Source organism: Neofelis nebulosa, chromosome 2 (genome assembly GCF_028018385.1).
Source record: "Neofelis nebulosa isolate mNeoNeb1 chromosome 2, mNeoNeb1.pri, whole genome shotgun sequence".
Lineage (NCBI taxonomy): Eukaryota > Metazoa > Chordata > Mammalia > Carnivora > Felidae > Neofelis > Neofelis nebulosa.
The window spans coordinates 82,462,472-82,479,381 of NC_080783.1; the positions used below are offsets into that span (position 1 = coordinate 82,462,472).

At 34.5% G+C, this 16,910-nt stretch overlaps 1 protein-coding gene across 3 annotated transcripts in view; it reads right to left on the bottom strand.

The window, feature by feature from the left end:
• Window positions 1-16,910, bottom strand: part of EPC2 (enhancer of polycomb homolog 2) — a 121,305-nt gene that overhangs the window by 10,887 nt on the left and 93,508 nt on the right. For 2 of the 3 annotated variants that reach the window (XM_058715344.1, XM_058715343.1), the window contains exons 5-10: window positions 15,477-15,625; window positions 14,572-14,704; window positions 12,223-12,414; window positions 7,746-7,835; window positions 6,368-6,513; window positions 5,933-6,276 (exon numbers count right to left, since the gene is read on the bottom strand). In XM_058715344.1, the coding sequence (XP_058571327.1) occupies window positions 5,933-6,276; window positions 6,368-6,513; window positions 7,746-7,835; window positions 12,223-12,414; window positions 14,572-14,704; window positions 15,477-15,625 (1,054 nt within the window). The remainder of the gene's footprint in view (window positions 1-5,932; window positions 6,277-6,367; window positions 6,514-7,745; window positions 7,836-12,222; window positions 12,415-14,571; window positions 14,705-15,476; window positions 15,626-16,910) is intronic. The other variant, XM_058715345.1, reaches the window with a different exon arrangement.

Here is a 16,910-nt window from a genome sequence, read left to right on the forward strand (position 1 = left end):
GCTCAGGCGTCCCTGGACAACCTATTTTAAACCTTGTATGTCTTAGCGAGGAGTCAGGTGAAAGTTCACATAAGCCACTCTGAGCTACTCTGAGGACAAATGCTTCAATCCTTGAAAGCTGACATTATGTGTCTAGGACTATACACATCCTGTAATGTAACTGTCACAGTTAAAGGCAAACTCATGAATAAACTGCAAAACTGTGGGTAGAAAGGGTGAAGATGGGAGGGGAGGTCAGGAGTGAAGGGTGAGGGGGATAAGGAATAAGGAACAAATGAAATGTGAAAATAAAAAAAATAAAGACCCATTTAAGGGGCACCTGGCTGGCTAAGTTGATGGAATGTGTAACTCTAGATCTTGCGGTTGTAGGTTTGAGCCCCAGGCTGGTATAGAGATTTAAAAAAAATAAAATCTTTTTTTTAAATTTTTTTTTAACATTTATTTATTTTTGAGAGACAGGGAGAGACAGAGCATGAGCAGGGGGAGGGGCAGTGAAAGAGGGAGACACAGAATCTGAAGCAGGCTCTAAGCTATCAGCACAGAGCCTGATGTGGGGCTCAAACTCACAAACCATGAGATCATGACCTGAGCCGAAGTCGGATGCTTAAATGACTGAGCCACCCAGGCGCCCCCAAAGATAAAATCTTTAAAGACGCATTTAAACTTCTGACACCCAACCTAAATAGTTACAACTGAAATTTGAATATTATTTCATTTAGCAATCAAACTAAAATCTTTTTAATTTCTGAAATCTGAATCTATTTCTCACCTTTGGAAGCAATCCTAACTCAAAAAATAAATCCTTGTGAATACCTTAGCTCATTGTTAAAATGTAGTTTTATCTATTGAAGAACTTTTTATACTTGCAAACAGTTTATGACAGTTTAAGAAAGAATGGTGGGGGGCATGTGGGTGACTCAGTCAGTTAAGTGTCCAACTCTTGATCTCAGCTCAGGTTGTGATCTCAGGATTCCTGAGTTTGAGCCCTGCGTGGGGCTTCACACTGACAGTGCAGAGCCTGCTTGGGATTCTCTGTCTCCCTCTCTCTCTGCCCTTTCCCTGCTCACTTGCATGGAGCTGTGCTCTCTCAAAAACAAATAAACATTAAAAAAAAAAAAAGAAAGAAAGAAAAGAATGGAAAAAGAAACAAAAATCAGGAATTTCTGTTGGAACACTGTTCAAATTGATGTTCTTACAAATTGGTAATGGTAAGATATTTGAAGCTGATCAAAAAGGGTGCTGGTACCTACTCAGTACACTGAGATGAGGAAAAAAAGTGTTCATTTGCAACCATGCATTAGTCAAAACCAAGACTGAATGTAAACTAATCCATCTCTTCAAATCTGAACAAAGCTTGCTTCATTCATTCATTCATTCATTCATTTTTAAAGTAATCTCTATGCCCAACATGGGGCTTGCACTCATGACCTCAAGATCAAGTCACATGCTATACCGACTGAGCCAGCCAGGTGCCCCAAGCAAAGCTACTGTTAGATGTGAAATACAATTTCATTTCGGAGTTTGGGATTTGAGAACAATATCTCAAAAAAAAGAGCTAAATAATAGTGTAGTTTCAAATGACTAAAAACTTTGATCTATTTATATAAAGAATGTAATACTTGCCATGTGCTGTAAGCTCCCTGAAGGTAGGGATTATTGTCTTACAAAATCTCGCAACTTTTAAACACTTAACAGAGTGCTTTCCATATAATAATTCTAAATCATTATCTATCCTTGGTTATTCACTTGCCATGTTCAGCACAATCCATCTTTCCTTTCTCTGTCCTACTTCTATTCTTTGAAAAGAGTTTTTCAATTAAGAAAACAGATCTTTATTTTACTTAATAGTTAATAAGATATGTGTCTTTGCTTTAAAATGAAGTCTTTAGTTCTAGTTCTAATACCTAGGACATACATTTTAATTTGTTTTAAGTCCTTTAAGTATGATATCAAAAATAACAACTAGATATTCTTTAGGACACAGGAATTATGACTTGAAAAAAAATTTTTTTAAATGTGTATTTATTTTTGAGAGAGAGTGTGTGCAAGTGAGTGGAGGAGGGGCAGAGAGGGGGAGAGAGGATCCAAAGTAGGCTCTGTGCTGACAGCAGAGAGCCAGATGTGGGCTCGAATTCACAAACCGTGAGATCATGACCTGAGCCACAGTCAGATGCTCAATGATTGAGCCACCCAGGTGCCCCAGGACTTTAAAAATATTAACTGGGTTATTAACAGCATAAAAGTAGGAATATTCTTCGCCACTAGCCCTCAAGTTCAAGTTTTTTTTTTCTAAGAACTAAGAAACTTGGGATATAAATAAATATTATGGTCAAAGGTATAGAGTTTCTATTTCTTTTTTTTTTTTTTTTGAGAGAGGAAGAGAGAATCTTTTTTTTTTTTTTTTTAACTTTTATTTATTATTGAGAGACAGAGAAAGAGCATGAGCATGGGAGAGGCAGACAGAAGGAGACACAGAATCTGAAGTGGGCTCCAGGCTCTGAGCTGTCAGCACAGAGACTGACGTGGGGCTCGAACTCACAAGCCATGAGATCATGACTTGAGCCGAAGTCAGACGCTTAACAAACTGAGCCCCCAGGCACCCCAAGAGAGGAAGAGAGAATCTTAAGCAGGCTTCACACCCAGCCCAGAGCCCAATGCAGGGCTCGATCTCACAACCTTGAGATCATGACCCTGAGCCAAAATCAAGAGTAGGACTCTTAACCAACTGAGCAACCCAGGCAGCCGCAGTTTCTACTTCTGATTAAACCCTTTATTTGTTGAGATTTCCCAGCTGTGAAACAGAAAATTCAGTACTTATAATTGCCAAGATCAGTGACATACTCTGCAACGTAAAAATATGGTCCTGTGTCAGTTTTGTTAAACTCTTAAAGACACACATGCTCTCATGACCAAGTCCATTAAGAAGAAGCAGAAGGCAACAGTATTAATAAAGACAAAGATTAAAAGAAATCAAATATACGAAGATTCAATTCTTTTGTCTCTGTCCATCAAATATAAAAATGTAACTTTTTAAAAACTCCTACATCCTTCTCTTTAGATAAATGAAAGAATTCTTATCAAAATTTACGGAATTGTAATGGAATCCACTGGTGTAAATGGGTACCTAAAATTGTCAGAGCTTTTCAACTTTTTACAAAAATGCTGTTAAAAGACTTGTTCCATTATGCATTTATATACCTGTGCCTAATATTTTGAAACCTAACGTATTTATTGAAAACAAAACAAAAACCTTGTGGCCTCCATGACTAGAGGGTCACAGCACAGAAGGAAAATTTCAAACAAAATCCTTTACTCTAGTAACAGATTTAAACATATATTTGACAAATTCTACTTAAAAACACTGACTCTATGTAGCTTAGCTGTTGCTTAAGCCTTGAGATTTGTCAAAGAAAGAAGGAAATGGTACTCTGTTGAGAATACTAAAAAATGTAAGGCAGGAAAAATTAATACAGACGAAAAAGAACATTTTTTTTTTAATGGTAGGGGAAAGGCAAAAAATAAAAAACCTTACTGTCTATGATGTTAACATCACGTATTTGTCACTTAAGTTACCTAAAAAGTGCACGTATGCCTAAGATACTTTAAAGCTTATTTATTTTGAGAGAGAGAGGGAGGGAGAATCCCAAGCAGGCTCCGTGCTGTCAGCACTGAGCCTGACTCGGGGCTCAATCCCACAAACTGTGAGATCATGACCTGAGCTGAAATCAAGAGTTGGAGGCTTACACACAAATGAGTCACCCAGGCATTGCATGCCTCAGATACTTTAAATGCTTATTTTATGTGATGTATGGTAGTGTCACAAAATTCTACAGGTAGCTATTATGGAATTATTTAAGTTATATTAAGTTGTATTCTGGATCAATACATACAGAGTATTGATGATACTGTAACATACACAACCATACATATTTTCTGGACAAGAGTCAAGTCAAATCCTTCTGGAGTATGTTGGCAATGTACAGCAGAAAGTTGCAAATATCTGGCTATGTTCAAGTTGAGATGAAACAAAATCATTATTTTGCTATGGTACACATTATTAGAGAAGAAACTCAGTCCACTGTCAAATCTAATTATAAATGCCTATTTTTATTTTTATTTATTTTTTTTTTTTTCAACGTTTTTTTATTTATTTTTGGGACAGAGAGAGAGACAGAGCATGAACGGGGGAGGGGCAGAGAGAGAGGGAGGCACAGAATCGGAAACAGGCTCCAGGCTCCGAGCCATCAGCCCAGAGCCTGACGCGGGGCTCGAACTCACGGACCGCGAGATCGTGACCTGGCTGAAGTCGGACGCTTAACCGACTGCGCCACCCAGGCGCCCCTAAATGCCTATTTTTAGATGTTTTTTTTTTAAATGTTTATTTTGAGAGTGAGCACATGAATGGGGGAGGGGCAGAGAGTGAGGGAAAGAGAGAATCCCAAGCAGGCTCTATGTTGTCAGCATACAGCCCAACGCAGGGCTCGATCTCATGAACCACGAATTCATGACCTGAGCTGAAATCAAGAGTTGGATACTTAAGTGAATGAACCACAAAGGAGCTCCAAGACGTTTTTAAACTCCTCTTTTGGCAAAAATTATTTTGAGTAATTTTTGATACAGGAGTTCTAGTTCAGTTAAATAATTTGAACATGGTCTTGGAGTCGGCAGAAATAAAATCTGACCTAATACTCATGAACTTCCTACTACCTTTAGATTTCTAAGAAGTCTGCACCACAAATCATATTAGGTATTTATTTCGGCTTTGAAAGCTTATTAAACTTAGCAAACTCATGAACCTTATATAACAGGATGCCGTTTTCCTTACCTAAGTTTGTTTAAGAGAAAATTAACCAACTAATTTGGAGAAATGACATGTCAACTTCCAATCATTCAAACAAATCCAATTTTCCATTATAATCTTTGAACAGATATATGTCTAGGTCAAGTCTGAAAATAAGCAGTCCAGTAACTAAAAATGACTGAACACTACTGAGACCAAATAAAATGCTTTAAAATCACTTTAAGGAGGTTCAACATAATTTCACATAGTAAAATGTACATCCAGGAAAGAATTTAGAAACATTCACGTTTTACAAGAAGAAAGGATATCAACAGTGTGAGTCAAGTCACATTTAGCTTTGACTCTGGATACCATGCAGTGTTTGTATATATCATAAGGATATTCAAAATTATACCCACTTATACATGTGATAAAGAGAAGACTATCCACAGATAAAAACAAATCAAAATTACATTTTAGATTTTCTAGATACTATACATTATTTACAATGTACATGTCATAAAAATATTAAATTGAGCACAGTGTTTCTTAAAATGAAAAATGCTTTCTATTTCTAGTCTCAATCAGAGGTTAGCTATCAGACAAAATTACAACTATTCATAGGGAGACTCTTAAAAAATCATTTTTCAGAAAGAAAGCTTTCAATGGTACTCTGGAGGAGCAATGCCTACATTTGAGCAAAGTTAATACACACAAAAATGAAACTTTTCTTTAACAAATGCACACTATGGTTATGATACTCTGGTAGCAGCTTATAACCACTTTACCCATAGGGAACTCCCTATGCATTCTGCCTACACATTCACCATACCAGGCACACACACTCAAAATATAAGTCTGGTTTAATAGGTATCATGACATTGGTTAAAATGTGAACCACAATACTAGGGTTTAGTTTCTTAGGCTGGAAAACAAAAATATAATAGGTTAAGATAAAATTCTTTTCCATGATGGGATTATGAAAATAAACCTTCAAAATTTACCCTGAGCCTTTATTTATTTCAATATATGAAGTTTATTGTCAAATTGGTTTCCATACAACACCCAGTGTCCTGAGCCCTTATTTAGTGTATAATGAAAATTAAGTCGGAAAAAAGAGCAGGATATATTTTTAACAAAGTGACAGCTTACCTGATATGCCATTCTTGCTGGTGTTCAATAAAGCTACAGATGCTGCAGAAACTCTTTTATTGTTCACAGTCTGCCCTGATTTTCTTGAGGTACATTCTTCACTATCACTGTCCTGTAAATTTAGTAGCCTTGGCTGGAAACACTGTAGTCGACATGATCTGATATTGCTTAATATTTCAGAAAGGGACAGTCTGTTTTCACAATGTTTACTGGAAGCATTGGTCCGAGTGAAATTAGAAGAGAAGTCTATAGTTTGGGAAGAGCTTGAAAAACCATTCAGCATTTCAGGGTCTATCTGTTTCAGGACTGGGTCATGTTCTGTGGATATTCGGTCCATTATGACCCTGAAAAGCAATATAAAACCAAATATTATCTGGAAGAATTAGTTCCCTTCTACCTTGTAAAACAAAAATCAGGTCAAGACAAATAGTTTACCTTCCACCTCTGCCAATTCGCCTCCTTGCAAATCCTATACATCTTCTTGGGACTGTGAGTGTTGTAAGGCAATGCCTGTATCTCAACTTATCCAAATCTGCCAATTCTGAATTTTCAAAGGAGTGGTTAGCTTGGTCCAAACGAGGCTGCAAAGAAAGAAAAAAAAGAAAATCAAAACCCATGGAATAAATCTGAAAAGAAAAAAGGTTAAATCATGATAAAAATAAAATTCAGCATTAACAATTAAAATTTAGATATAAAACTGTAAAATTGTTTTATCTGTAAAAAACCAGATAAAATTTTACAAAACTGAATCAAAAGTTCACTCACCAAAATAACTCAAAGTGTATTTAATATTTTAGGGTATATTTTAAAAGAAATATATCTTTAAAGAATAATATGGCTTTTAATATCAATGGCAGAAAAAGTAGAGATAGGAAAGTTAGTAATTTATAAGCTTCCTATTGAGATATACCAGAAAGAAATTTTTTTTTGGACCAAAAATTGTACTTCAAGCATGTATGGGTCAGGCTGACACTTCTTACTTTTAAGAACATACGGTTCATTTCTCTGCCTTCCTATTCCCTTTATTATTCTATTTTTCTGGGTCTTAACACTTCTCTATCCCTTCATAATATTTTTTTCTTTCTCTCATTAGCGTAACTTGTAAAAAACTTTCTACCTCTTCTACACTACTCTCTCTCACACACACACACATCCTAAATAAGTTGGAGTGTAGATGTTTACCATAATGCAACAAGGCAAATGGTCTCCACAAGCCACACCTCATTAACTCTATAGTTACACTTTATCTGAAAATCTGAGCATCTGGGAGTCAGGGTCCCTCTCCTGACAGAATGTTGCACCAAAACTTAATAACACAAAGCAATTTCTAAGTGTGTCAAAAAGTTATGAATATAATTATTAGATAAAATATTGCCATGAGGAGAGTTTAAAGATGATTCTTTTATGTTTGATACTTACTTGGTATGTATATACAGGATGGGCTTGCTTAAAATAAATTTTAATGAACAGCAACTATCAAAACTTCAATTAGAGATTCTGGGCTTACCTAACTCTAGCAGTGACAGTAAATTTTCATAAGTGCTAAACTACAGTTAAAGCCCAAAGTAAAACTAAATTTTTAAAATTTAGAATTCTAAATTATCAATTTCCAAGTAAAGGATTATGAGATTTTTGGATATCCTCTGAAAGGACTAAGTACCTTTTAGCATCTTTTACTGGTATGTGTATAGGCAATATTAAATAAAAAATGCTGATGGACTTCCCATTTTTAGATCAAGACTAAGTTACCCTGACAAGAGTTACCTATGAACATCTGGTTCACAAAAACACTACAAAAAAATAAAATTCTTACAGCGTAATACTGGCATCCTGCTCGCCTCCTGAAAGCACAGGGACCATCAGGATCATTTTCTTCTTCAGGTTCTGATACTGGGGATGGTACCTAAAAAAAAAAGAGGCATGAGACATTCCATTTAGGAGTTATCAGAAGTCAACAGATCAATCTTTGTAAGAATCTAAAATCAGAATCTGATCACAAACAGTATGCCTACGTTACATATAGTAGGCAGTAAATTCCCCCCAAACAGCTAAAGGCTAGCAATGATTTTCTATGGTTAAAAATGATTATTTTGAAAGGATTAGTTCTTGCAGGTACGTTAACATAGTATTGTGTAATTGCTTCTGAACACGTTGAGTACTTAAAAAGAATTAGTACAGTTTTTATATATCCCACTTATATTTTCTAAATAATGTATGCGGCCATAAATATTTTTATTTTAACAGTTATGGTTCACCTATATAGGCAGATGTATTTTTCTCCAATAACTTTCTTTCTCTGTAATAAGAGTCAAAAACTAGGAAGTAAAAAAGGTTTATGAATAGTGCCCCCTCTAAGGCCATACAAGGTCATACGTTTTTCTCAAAGGGAGTCCCTTATTTCCCTACTCACTTTTTAAAAAACACTTAGTTTTTATTTATTTAAATTCCAGTTAACATATAATGTAATATTTCAGGTGTACAGTTTAGTGAAATCAGGTTTTAAACTTGGCAGATGATAAGCAGAAAAATTAGAAAAGGACAGAAGGCTTGCTAAAGGTAAGCAGACTGGTTGCAAAGAGAAATGATAAGTCCACAGCCTGACAGCAAAAGAAAAAATAAAGACTTTCAAAAAGTTGTCACATAATTAAAATGCACTCTGCCTGGGAACCACGTGATCTTAGGTGAACTATCCCTATAAAACTTGAGTGGACCCCCGGGCAACACTGATACTTTAGAGCAAACTTTGTAAGTGTCATCAAAAACGGAGTAAATTATATACAAATATACTCTAATACAGCAGAGAAATAATATGGTTTAGATAAATTTCTACCCATAATGGTTAAAATTAAAAAAAAAAAAGTTTTGGTACTTAAGTTTCAGTAGTCTCGCAATTTCACTTTGGAGTACATCTCTTTTTTTGACAACGCTGGCTCAACCAAATTTACTTGCAAATTTTGAACCTCACAAATCCCTCTCTTCCTATTTTGAGAGGAAAAATGTGTTCTCCACATTATTTCCAAACTGTGGTAATTACCACTGAGCAGGGTCATCCAGGGGAGAAAGGCATTTGGTGAGGTTCCAATATACCTCCACCAACCCTATGGGGGAGACACAGAAACAGTAAGCTGGGGCTGATTCTTCTTCCCGTGGAACCAAGCCCCAAACCTGAAATTTGAAAGGAAATCCCCAATGTGAATTTTATACTTTGGTTCCTTTGCAAATCCTCTACCTCTTCTAAAATACACACAGGGGAAGTGTCACAAAATCTCAGAAATTCTTTGCATAAAATATACCACCCCTTCCTCCCGACCACCATTCTTCAGGAGTAGATTCGAGGATTTAGTCTGAGACATAGGAAGAGAGAGCGGACATTAGGAGAATCAGAAGTGTGACTAAGAAAAGACAGGGCTTTAATTCTGCTCTGTTGCAAATCAGTTGGAGAATCTGGTTAAAATGTCTATTAAGTCTCCCTATTCTCTTTTTCCTTATTTACTGGACAAAGAAGCAGCACATCATTATTTTACAGATCTTTTTAGCAATAAAATCCTGATTTTGTAAGAGTTCCAGCCTAAATAGCTGCCTCACTGAATGATATCCAACTGTATAGGTAAATACTTATTCTTCAGTGACAGGGGATACCATTATAAAAATTGATAAGAGTTGTCAAAGACCCAGTAAAAGGACTCAAGAGGAACTTAAAAGTTTCAAAATATAATTTGAAATTTTGATGTGGGTTTGAAGGCTGGGGACTATATGAATAAACACAAGAATTTAGAATAGGAACAAAAGTCCCCTAATGCGAGAGGAATATATGACTAATATGTAAGTGTGTCCCACTCTCAGGAGGATGGACTGATTCCAGCACTAAAGGAAAAGTTTCCATAGGTCATAATATCCCCTGGTGTCATTCTTAAGAGCTGGGAGTGTACAGCAAAACTTTAAAGGCTCTCTTCAGTTACACCGATATAAGGCTATTATTAATATATACTGAAACCATGTCATATTCTTACTTAAGATTCTTTAATAATGTTCTAGTGTGTATAATGGTAGATAGAAGCCATCTGCCACCTGGCTACTACTGCAAGCATCATTCTGTTCAACCTCTCTTCCCCTTTGCATTTTATGCTCCAGTAATGCCAAACTGCAAGCAATTCTCACTTACATGCTGTTTCCTCTGCCTAGAAGCCCTCCCTACACTTTCTATCGGAAAACTACTATGTGTTCGGACATTATTTTCCTCATTCCTCCAAAATGGCCACCTAATTAATATCCCGTGGCTCTTTAATGCACTGAGTCTAACTGGATGATCCTTTGACAAAAGTAATCAATTATTTCATTAAGTGCTTTTCAAGCGCGTACTAAATTAAAACCTGTATTTGTGCATTTTACAATACATATGAATGCTAAAATATCTGGGATAGAAAAACTAAATTAGTGATAAAAGAGTAAAAAAAACACATAGTCTAGTCAAAGGGAATACATTTTACGATTCTACATTTTAAATAGTTACAACCATAAAGTGTTTTATAAAAGTTTGTTTCCAAACGTCTGTAATGTTGGTTAGAATTTTTTTTCTCTTAAAGCAATGAAATAAAAATGTTAAAATATAATAAAATGTATTTGTTATAGCATTCTCTTTACATTGATTATACCATATAGACAAGAAAAAAGAGGGTGTTGCTAGACCAGGTGCTAAACTATAAATATGTATTTATCTTTTAAAATTCATCCTTTGATACATAAAGGTCTTGTTTTAAAAACAGCACTTGTGAAAGTGAAATTAAGAATTTAAAATTTCAGGGGCACCTGGGTGGCTGAATTGGTTAAGCAACTTCAGGTCAGGTCATGGTCTTGTGGTTTCATGAGTTTGAGCCCCATACTGGGTGGGCTCTGTGCTGATGGTGCAGAGCCTGCTTATGATTCTCTTTGCCCCTCCTATGCTCTCTCTCAAAATAAATATAAAAACTTAAAAAAAAAAAGATTTTTAAAATTGCAAACATCTTGCTATAAACTGTTGCAATATAAATCAAAGAATTATCTTCATGATTTACAATTTGCATTAGTTCTTTGGAATCTTTATAATTAAATGATTATTGCCAGGGGCGCCAGGGTGGCTCAGTCAGTTAGATGTCCAACTCCTGATATTGGCTCAGGTCGTGATCTTGAGCCCTTCGTCAGGCTGCATGCTGAGTGTGGAGCCTGCTTCAGACTCTCTCTCCCTCTCTCTTTAGATAAATAAATAAACATTAAAAAAATATAAATAGTTATTGCCCAAATTAGCAAAGTTTACATTAAAAATTGCAAAACAAAATGCTAAAAAATTGTTAAAAAAATTATTGTTGGTTATTGTTGGTGAATATTTACAATTATGTATTAAATATCTTAAAATATTGATAATCTTTGGTTCAGTAATTCTACTTTTTTTAAGTTTATTTATTTATTTTGTGAGAGAGTAAGCACAGAGAGAGAGGGAGAGAGAATCTCAAGTAGGCTCTACATTGTCAGTGCAGAGCCTGAAGCAGGGGTCAAACTCATCAGCTATTAGATCATGACCTGAACTGAAACCAAGAGTTGGACTCTTAACTAAAGCACCTAGATGCCCCTCAGTAATTCCATTTTTTTTTTTTTAATGTGTACTTATTTTTGACAGCCAGAGGCAGGGAGAGTGAGAGAGAGAGAGCATGCATGTGAATGGGGGAGGGGGGGAGAGAGAGAGAGAGAGAGAGAGAGAGAAGAGAAGAGAGGAGAGGAGAGGAGAGGAGAGGAGAGGAGAGGAGAGGAGAGGAGAGGAGAAGAGAAGAGAAGAGAAGAGAAGAGAAGAGAAGAGAAGAGAAGAGAAGAGAAGAGAAGAGGAGAGAGAAGAACAGAAATTCCAAAGCGGGCTCTGCTCAGATAGCAGAAAGCCTGATGTGGGGCTCGAACTCATGAACCGTTGAGATCATGACCTGAAGTTGGCCGCTCAACCAACTGAGCCACCAGGTGTCCCAGCAATTTCATTTCTAATAATCTACTTTAAATACAGACGGAAAAAATAGAAACATTCATTTTTATAAAAAGGAACACTGAAAACCACCTAAATATTCCAGAGAATAAATTCTATCCAACTGAGAGAACATAATGGAAAGTAAATACCACATGAGTGGCTACATAAATAATGTGGAAAATGTTTATGCTATACAACATTAGGTGAAGAAAGTAAGAATCAAAACTAAGAGGTTAATTATGTTTTAAAATATAGCAATATAAAAGACTAGAAGGAAATGTCTTTAAAATAGTTTTAAAACAAGCACCTGTGGAAATTCATCTTCATCTGAGCTGTGAAAGTCATATTGCTTAATGTCACTCTTATTGATCACAGGCAATGTCTCAGGAGTGGGTTGCTGAGATGTTATCAAAGCCTCTGCTTTAGGCTTCTTTGGGTACTTCTTCTTTTGACGAACCACATCAGAAGCCTCTTCTTTCAAAGACAAATGATGAGGGTGCTGTTTACATGACGATTTTTCCCCCAAAAGGAAGAAATGAAAATCATTTTAGAAATCATGAAAAACTATACTGCTCTTTGAAAAACATACATTTTTACCCAGGAGGTGATTTTATTTACTGTTTTTAATATGCAAAAATTGTGGTCATAAATTGAAAAATGTTTTACTTTTTTCAAGTTGTGATTAAAAATAATAATGGTACCTAAATTTGCTTTTTATATTGTTATTTATACTTAAACTATGATGTTAGTGATTTAAATAAATTATTATTATGCAGTCCAGCATTTAAAAGTACTTACATTTAATTTTAATTTTATTTAAATCCACTGTATTAATGATTAATAAATTTATTTGAAAAATAACTTGAATTAGATTATAAATTCATTAATTTATTTCTACACTTGCTTTCAATTTTTAAAAATGTCTATGGCTGGTAATCTTTTTGAGGAAAATGAGTTTATTAACTAGAAAAAACTTCGCTTTTTTAGAATTACTACCTCAACTGAACAGTAATCAAACTGTTCTCAAGTACCCTAGAGTTCTGTGATAGCACTTTAGAGGTCATCTGGCAACCAGACTGACAGATGGGGTGGGTTTCCAGCGCCCCCTGCTTTCCACCCCTCAGCAGAGAAGCTCTGTTACTATCTGTTTTGACATACATAGTGGTATTCCTCTTAATAAATAGGGTTCTACTACTTAAAAAGTTTGGGAATGATTGTTCTAATAGAGCACCAAAGTACAAGCAATATTGAAGTGAAAAAATATTTAAGAGGTTCTACATTTTCCCGTGTAGTCCACATTTTTGTTAAAACTACTGCAGGGTCAAAAATGGTACATAAAATGAAAATGTTGCTTAAATGGCAAATTATTTAGTGATATAGCTAGGTTTCCTACAATGGTTAAATCTATGGCATCAAAAACAGAACCTCACCCTCTTCGAAACTACCTATATTTTAAGGTGGGATGTGTGACAAGATAAATAAAGTTAGCTATGTGTAATGGGGTGGATCAACAATGAATGAGCAACCGTATCTCTAACACTAGTAAACGTTCTGAGTGTTTTTCCTACAGATGATCTAAAATAAAAACCTAAAATATAGGAAAGGCTGATTCTGTCAGTAATTTCAGGTTGAGATTTATCTTCTCTACCAATCATATACTTGGAAAAAGCATTGGTTTATATAAAATGGATTTTAAAAAATAACTTAGAAAATAACATTTATTGCACTGATAACATTTTTGGCTATAGAGGCAAGTGTGTTTTAAAAAGAATCAAGTAGGTGGGCTAGATGCCTGTGATTAATAAGAAAGAACTTTTGTGTTTGAATTGACATCAGCTGATTAGAGGAGGAGTCTTCCTGCTCCACATTCTTCTTTGACCTTTAACAACGAACCCAGGAAAAGTAAGAATTGTGTACATTTTTAAAAGATGAATTTTCCACAAACACCCTATGTTGCTTTTTAAATCTTGCTATATACAAAGTTCCACTGTCTAAATGCTCAGTCAATACCTATTTCTTAGTTAAGTCTAAGCTCCTTAAAGGTTTTATTAATGAATACTTTAATTAATGTACCAAGTGAATACTGAATAAATACAATTTCTTGAAGTCTAAAAGACTTAAATAATCACTGAATCTGGCTCTTTATTAGCGAAGAAAATAGCATCTGGAAGTTACAGGACTTCTTCAAATCACTCAAAGTAGATAGCAGTTGATTCTGGAAGTGATAATGAAACTAAGAATAACTTTCAATAATAAATAGTCTCAATGAAGAAAGCTTTAATCTTAGATTTTGATGCCTGCCACTACAACGCAGGATTCGCTAAGGCTAGTGATAACAACTCAACTTTAATTACCCATATTCTCTAGAGAAGCAGATAGCACAGTGAAAAGCACATGGTTTTTGGTGTTAGACCTAAATCTTGAATCAGCCACTTATTAGCTATATAATCTAGAAGTCACTCAGAGATAAAATCTGTGTCAATGGGCTGCTATAACGATTAATGAGTTAATATGTATGTAAAAATTCCTAGCAATAGTAAAAACTAACGTATGTTAATCACTTTCTTCTTTAACCAAACTATACTAAGACAGCTGATGAAACCCCTAATTGTCTAAACAATATTATCATATGTGCTTCTCCCCAGAGGATATTCACCTTAGTTTTACATTCTTGGACTTTGTGATGATTTCCATTATGAAGAGTTGCTGGAGTGGCATATAACTCTTTTTCTGATCTATTGATTTTCACTTCATTAAGGATTTCACCGCCATAGTCTCCCAAATGATATCTTGAAAAGGTCACAAAATATAAGAAAATGTTTTGTAGTTGAAAAATAAATTAGAAAAAAAAAACCCAATGATATCGCAATTAACTAGAATACAACTAATTAATTAATCAGATTATTCTTTTAAAAAAGATTATTCTTGAAAGAAAATTTACAGGAATAAAGAAGTTCATATTTGGGATATAGTAAGACAAAAACCAAAAAACCCTCTAAGGTATACAGAAGACAAATTTCTCATATATTTAATATTTTCAAACAGTGGGAAATGATGTTTAGAATGCTTACCTCAGGAATCACATAAAATTCTGTCAGGTGTAGTTTAGTCTATTTAGTTATGCAGGAAAAGGACTACTGCATTAGAGACACATTTTTAAAATGCGTTGAAACAAAAAATGTTTTCTACCTAGTTAGAAAATAAAATCATTTAAACATTCATTTCCCTCAAATTTTAATAGAAACTTTAATAAAAAGGATGGACAAAATGATCTCTAGATTCTTTTCTAAATAAAACTAAAGGATTCTGAAAAAAAAATTAAGTATATTAGAGGATCTATACATAATACACACAAAAATATACCCCAAATTCGCAATCCAAACTGATAATCTAACTTAAAAAAAACTGGCAATACCCGGATTCTTCAAAAAATGTAGATTTCATTTAAGAATCCATTTTAACTGTTTTAAAGCATGGCAAAAAATAAAACAAATCATTTGGTTATATTCTGACCATCATTTAGCTAAAGCTACCGTTAGTATATAACAGCAGCAAGGTTACCTTTTTTCCACAACTTCTAAGGTTAAGTGCAATAATTCTCGTTTTGTTTTCTCTCTTCTCTTAATCATTTCCAAAATTGTTATGGCTCTACTAAACTCTCGTCTCAATTTCAACATCTTTTCATAAGAGGCTTCATCATTCTTACGATTCTGTTGAAAACAACAATTTTAGAAGAATAAACAATCCAATCATCAACATTTCCATTTTCATTCAACAAAATCTTATGAGATCCAAAACTGTTTCATAAAGCAAAATGTTAAAAAAAGTATTAAATATAAAAATGTTAAAAATCATCTTAAACAGCAACTACATAAGAGAACCTATTTAACTCTGAAAACAGAAGTACAAGCAAGTATCTCTCAAATATTAAAAAAAAATGCTGCCCACTGTTGAAAAGATGGAATGATAGAAGGGATAATTCCAACGTACACACATTTTTAAAAGTCTGCCTGAAATAAAACCTAGTGTATCAATCAGAAAATGCAGCCCATTGAAATTGATGCAAGGCATTTTCCAGTGACAGAAACAGTTCTGTTAAATCAAGGTTACCTACCAAAAAAAAAAAAAAAAAAAAAAAAAGCCAAAATGGGTCTCTATCATTCACCTCTGTAACTGCAGGTTGGAAGGTTCAATATACCACAATGTAAACACTCACGATGACAATGACAAGCAAAACTTCCTATCAGAAACTCAGATATAAAACTGAAAGTAGGATATAAAGTATCTCAAAGAACTGGACTGTCATGTTTCAAAGTAATAACACCTCACTGCAGGGCAGAAAACAAGTGAAAACTCTAAATTTCAGAGTGTTGTTAAGAAGGCCCCACTGTGAAGCCTGAGATTTAATTTGAACCACTCCAAATCAAAGTCCTGCTTAATAATGAAAGAAGGCTCAGTTGTAATTAGCAACTATTTGCATAAAAGTTACTGTTAATATAAAATATTGTGTCTAATCAAATAACCACAGAATATTTTAGTAGGCATGGAACTATTTGTTTAAAAACAGACCATTACCACCTCTCATTCCATGTATCCAGACACTGCACTTAAGCAATCTTCCCATCCTTGAGTTAATAATACAATGACATTAGAAAGAACCTGAAGCCAGGTTTCATATTGGAGGATTATAAAAGAGAAAATAAAACTTAAAGATTCAAAGTTTTACTTTTTTCTTTAATGTATAGTTTCTTGTATTTGAAACTTAATCATCACTTATAAAACATAACCTAAACTTAAGTACCTAAAATTAAGGTACTGCGTACCAAGTATTTTAAATGTTATATTAGTCATTCTTTTATTTCATCAAAAGGAAATTAATTTTTTTACCCCTTCAGTACTATGTGACAAAAGGCAAAATCTACAGCATGGTTTTAAGCAAGAAAACTTGGCAAGCAGGCAGAAATACCTCCCAACTGAAAAAAAATTAACATTACC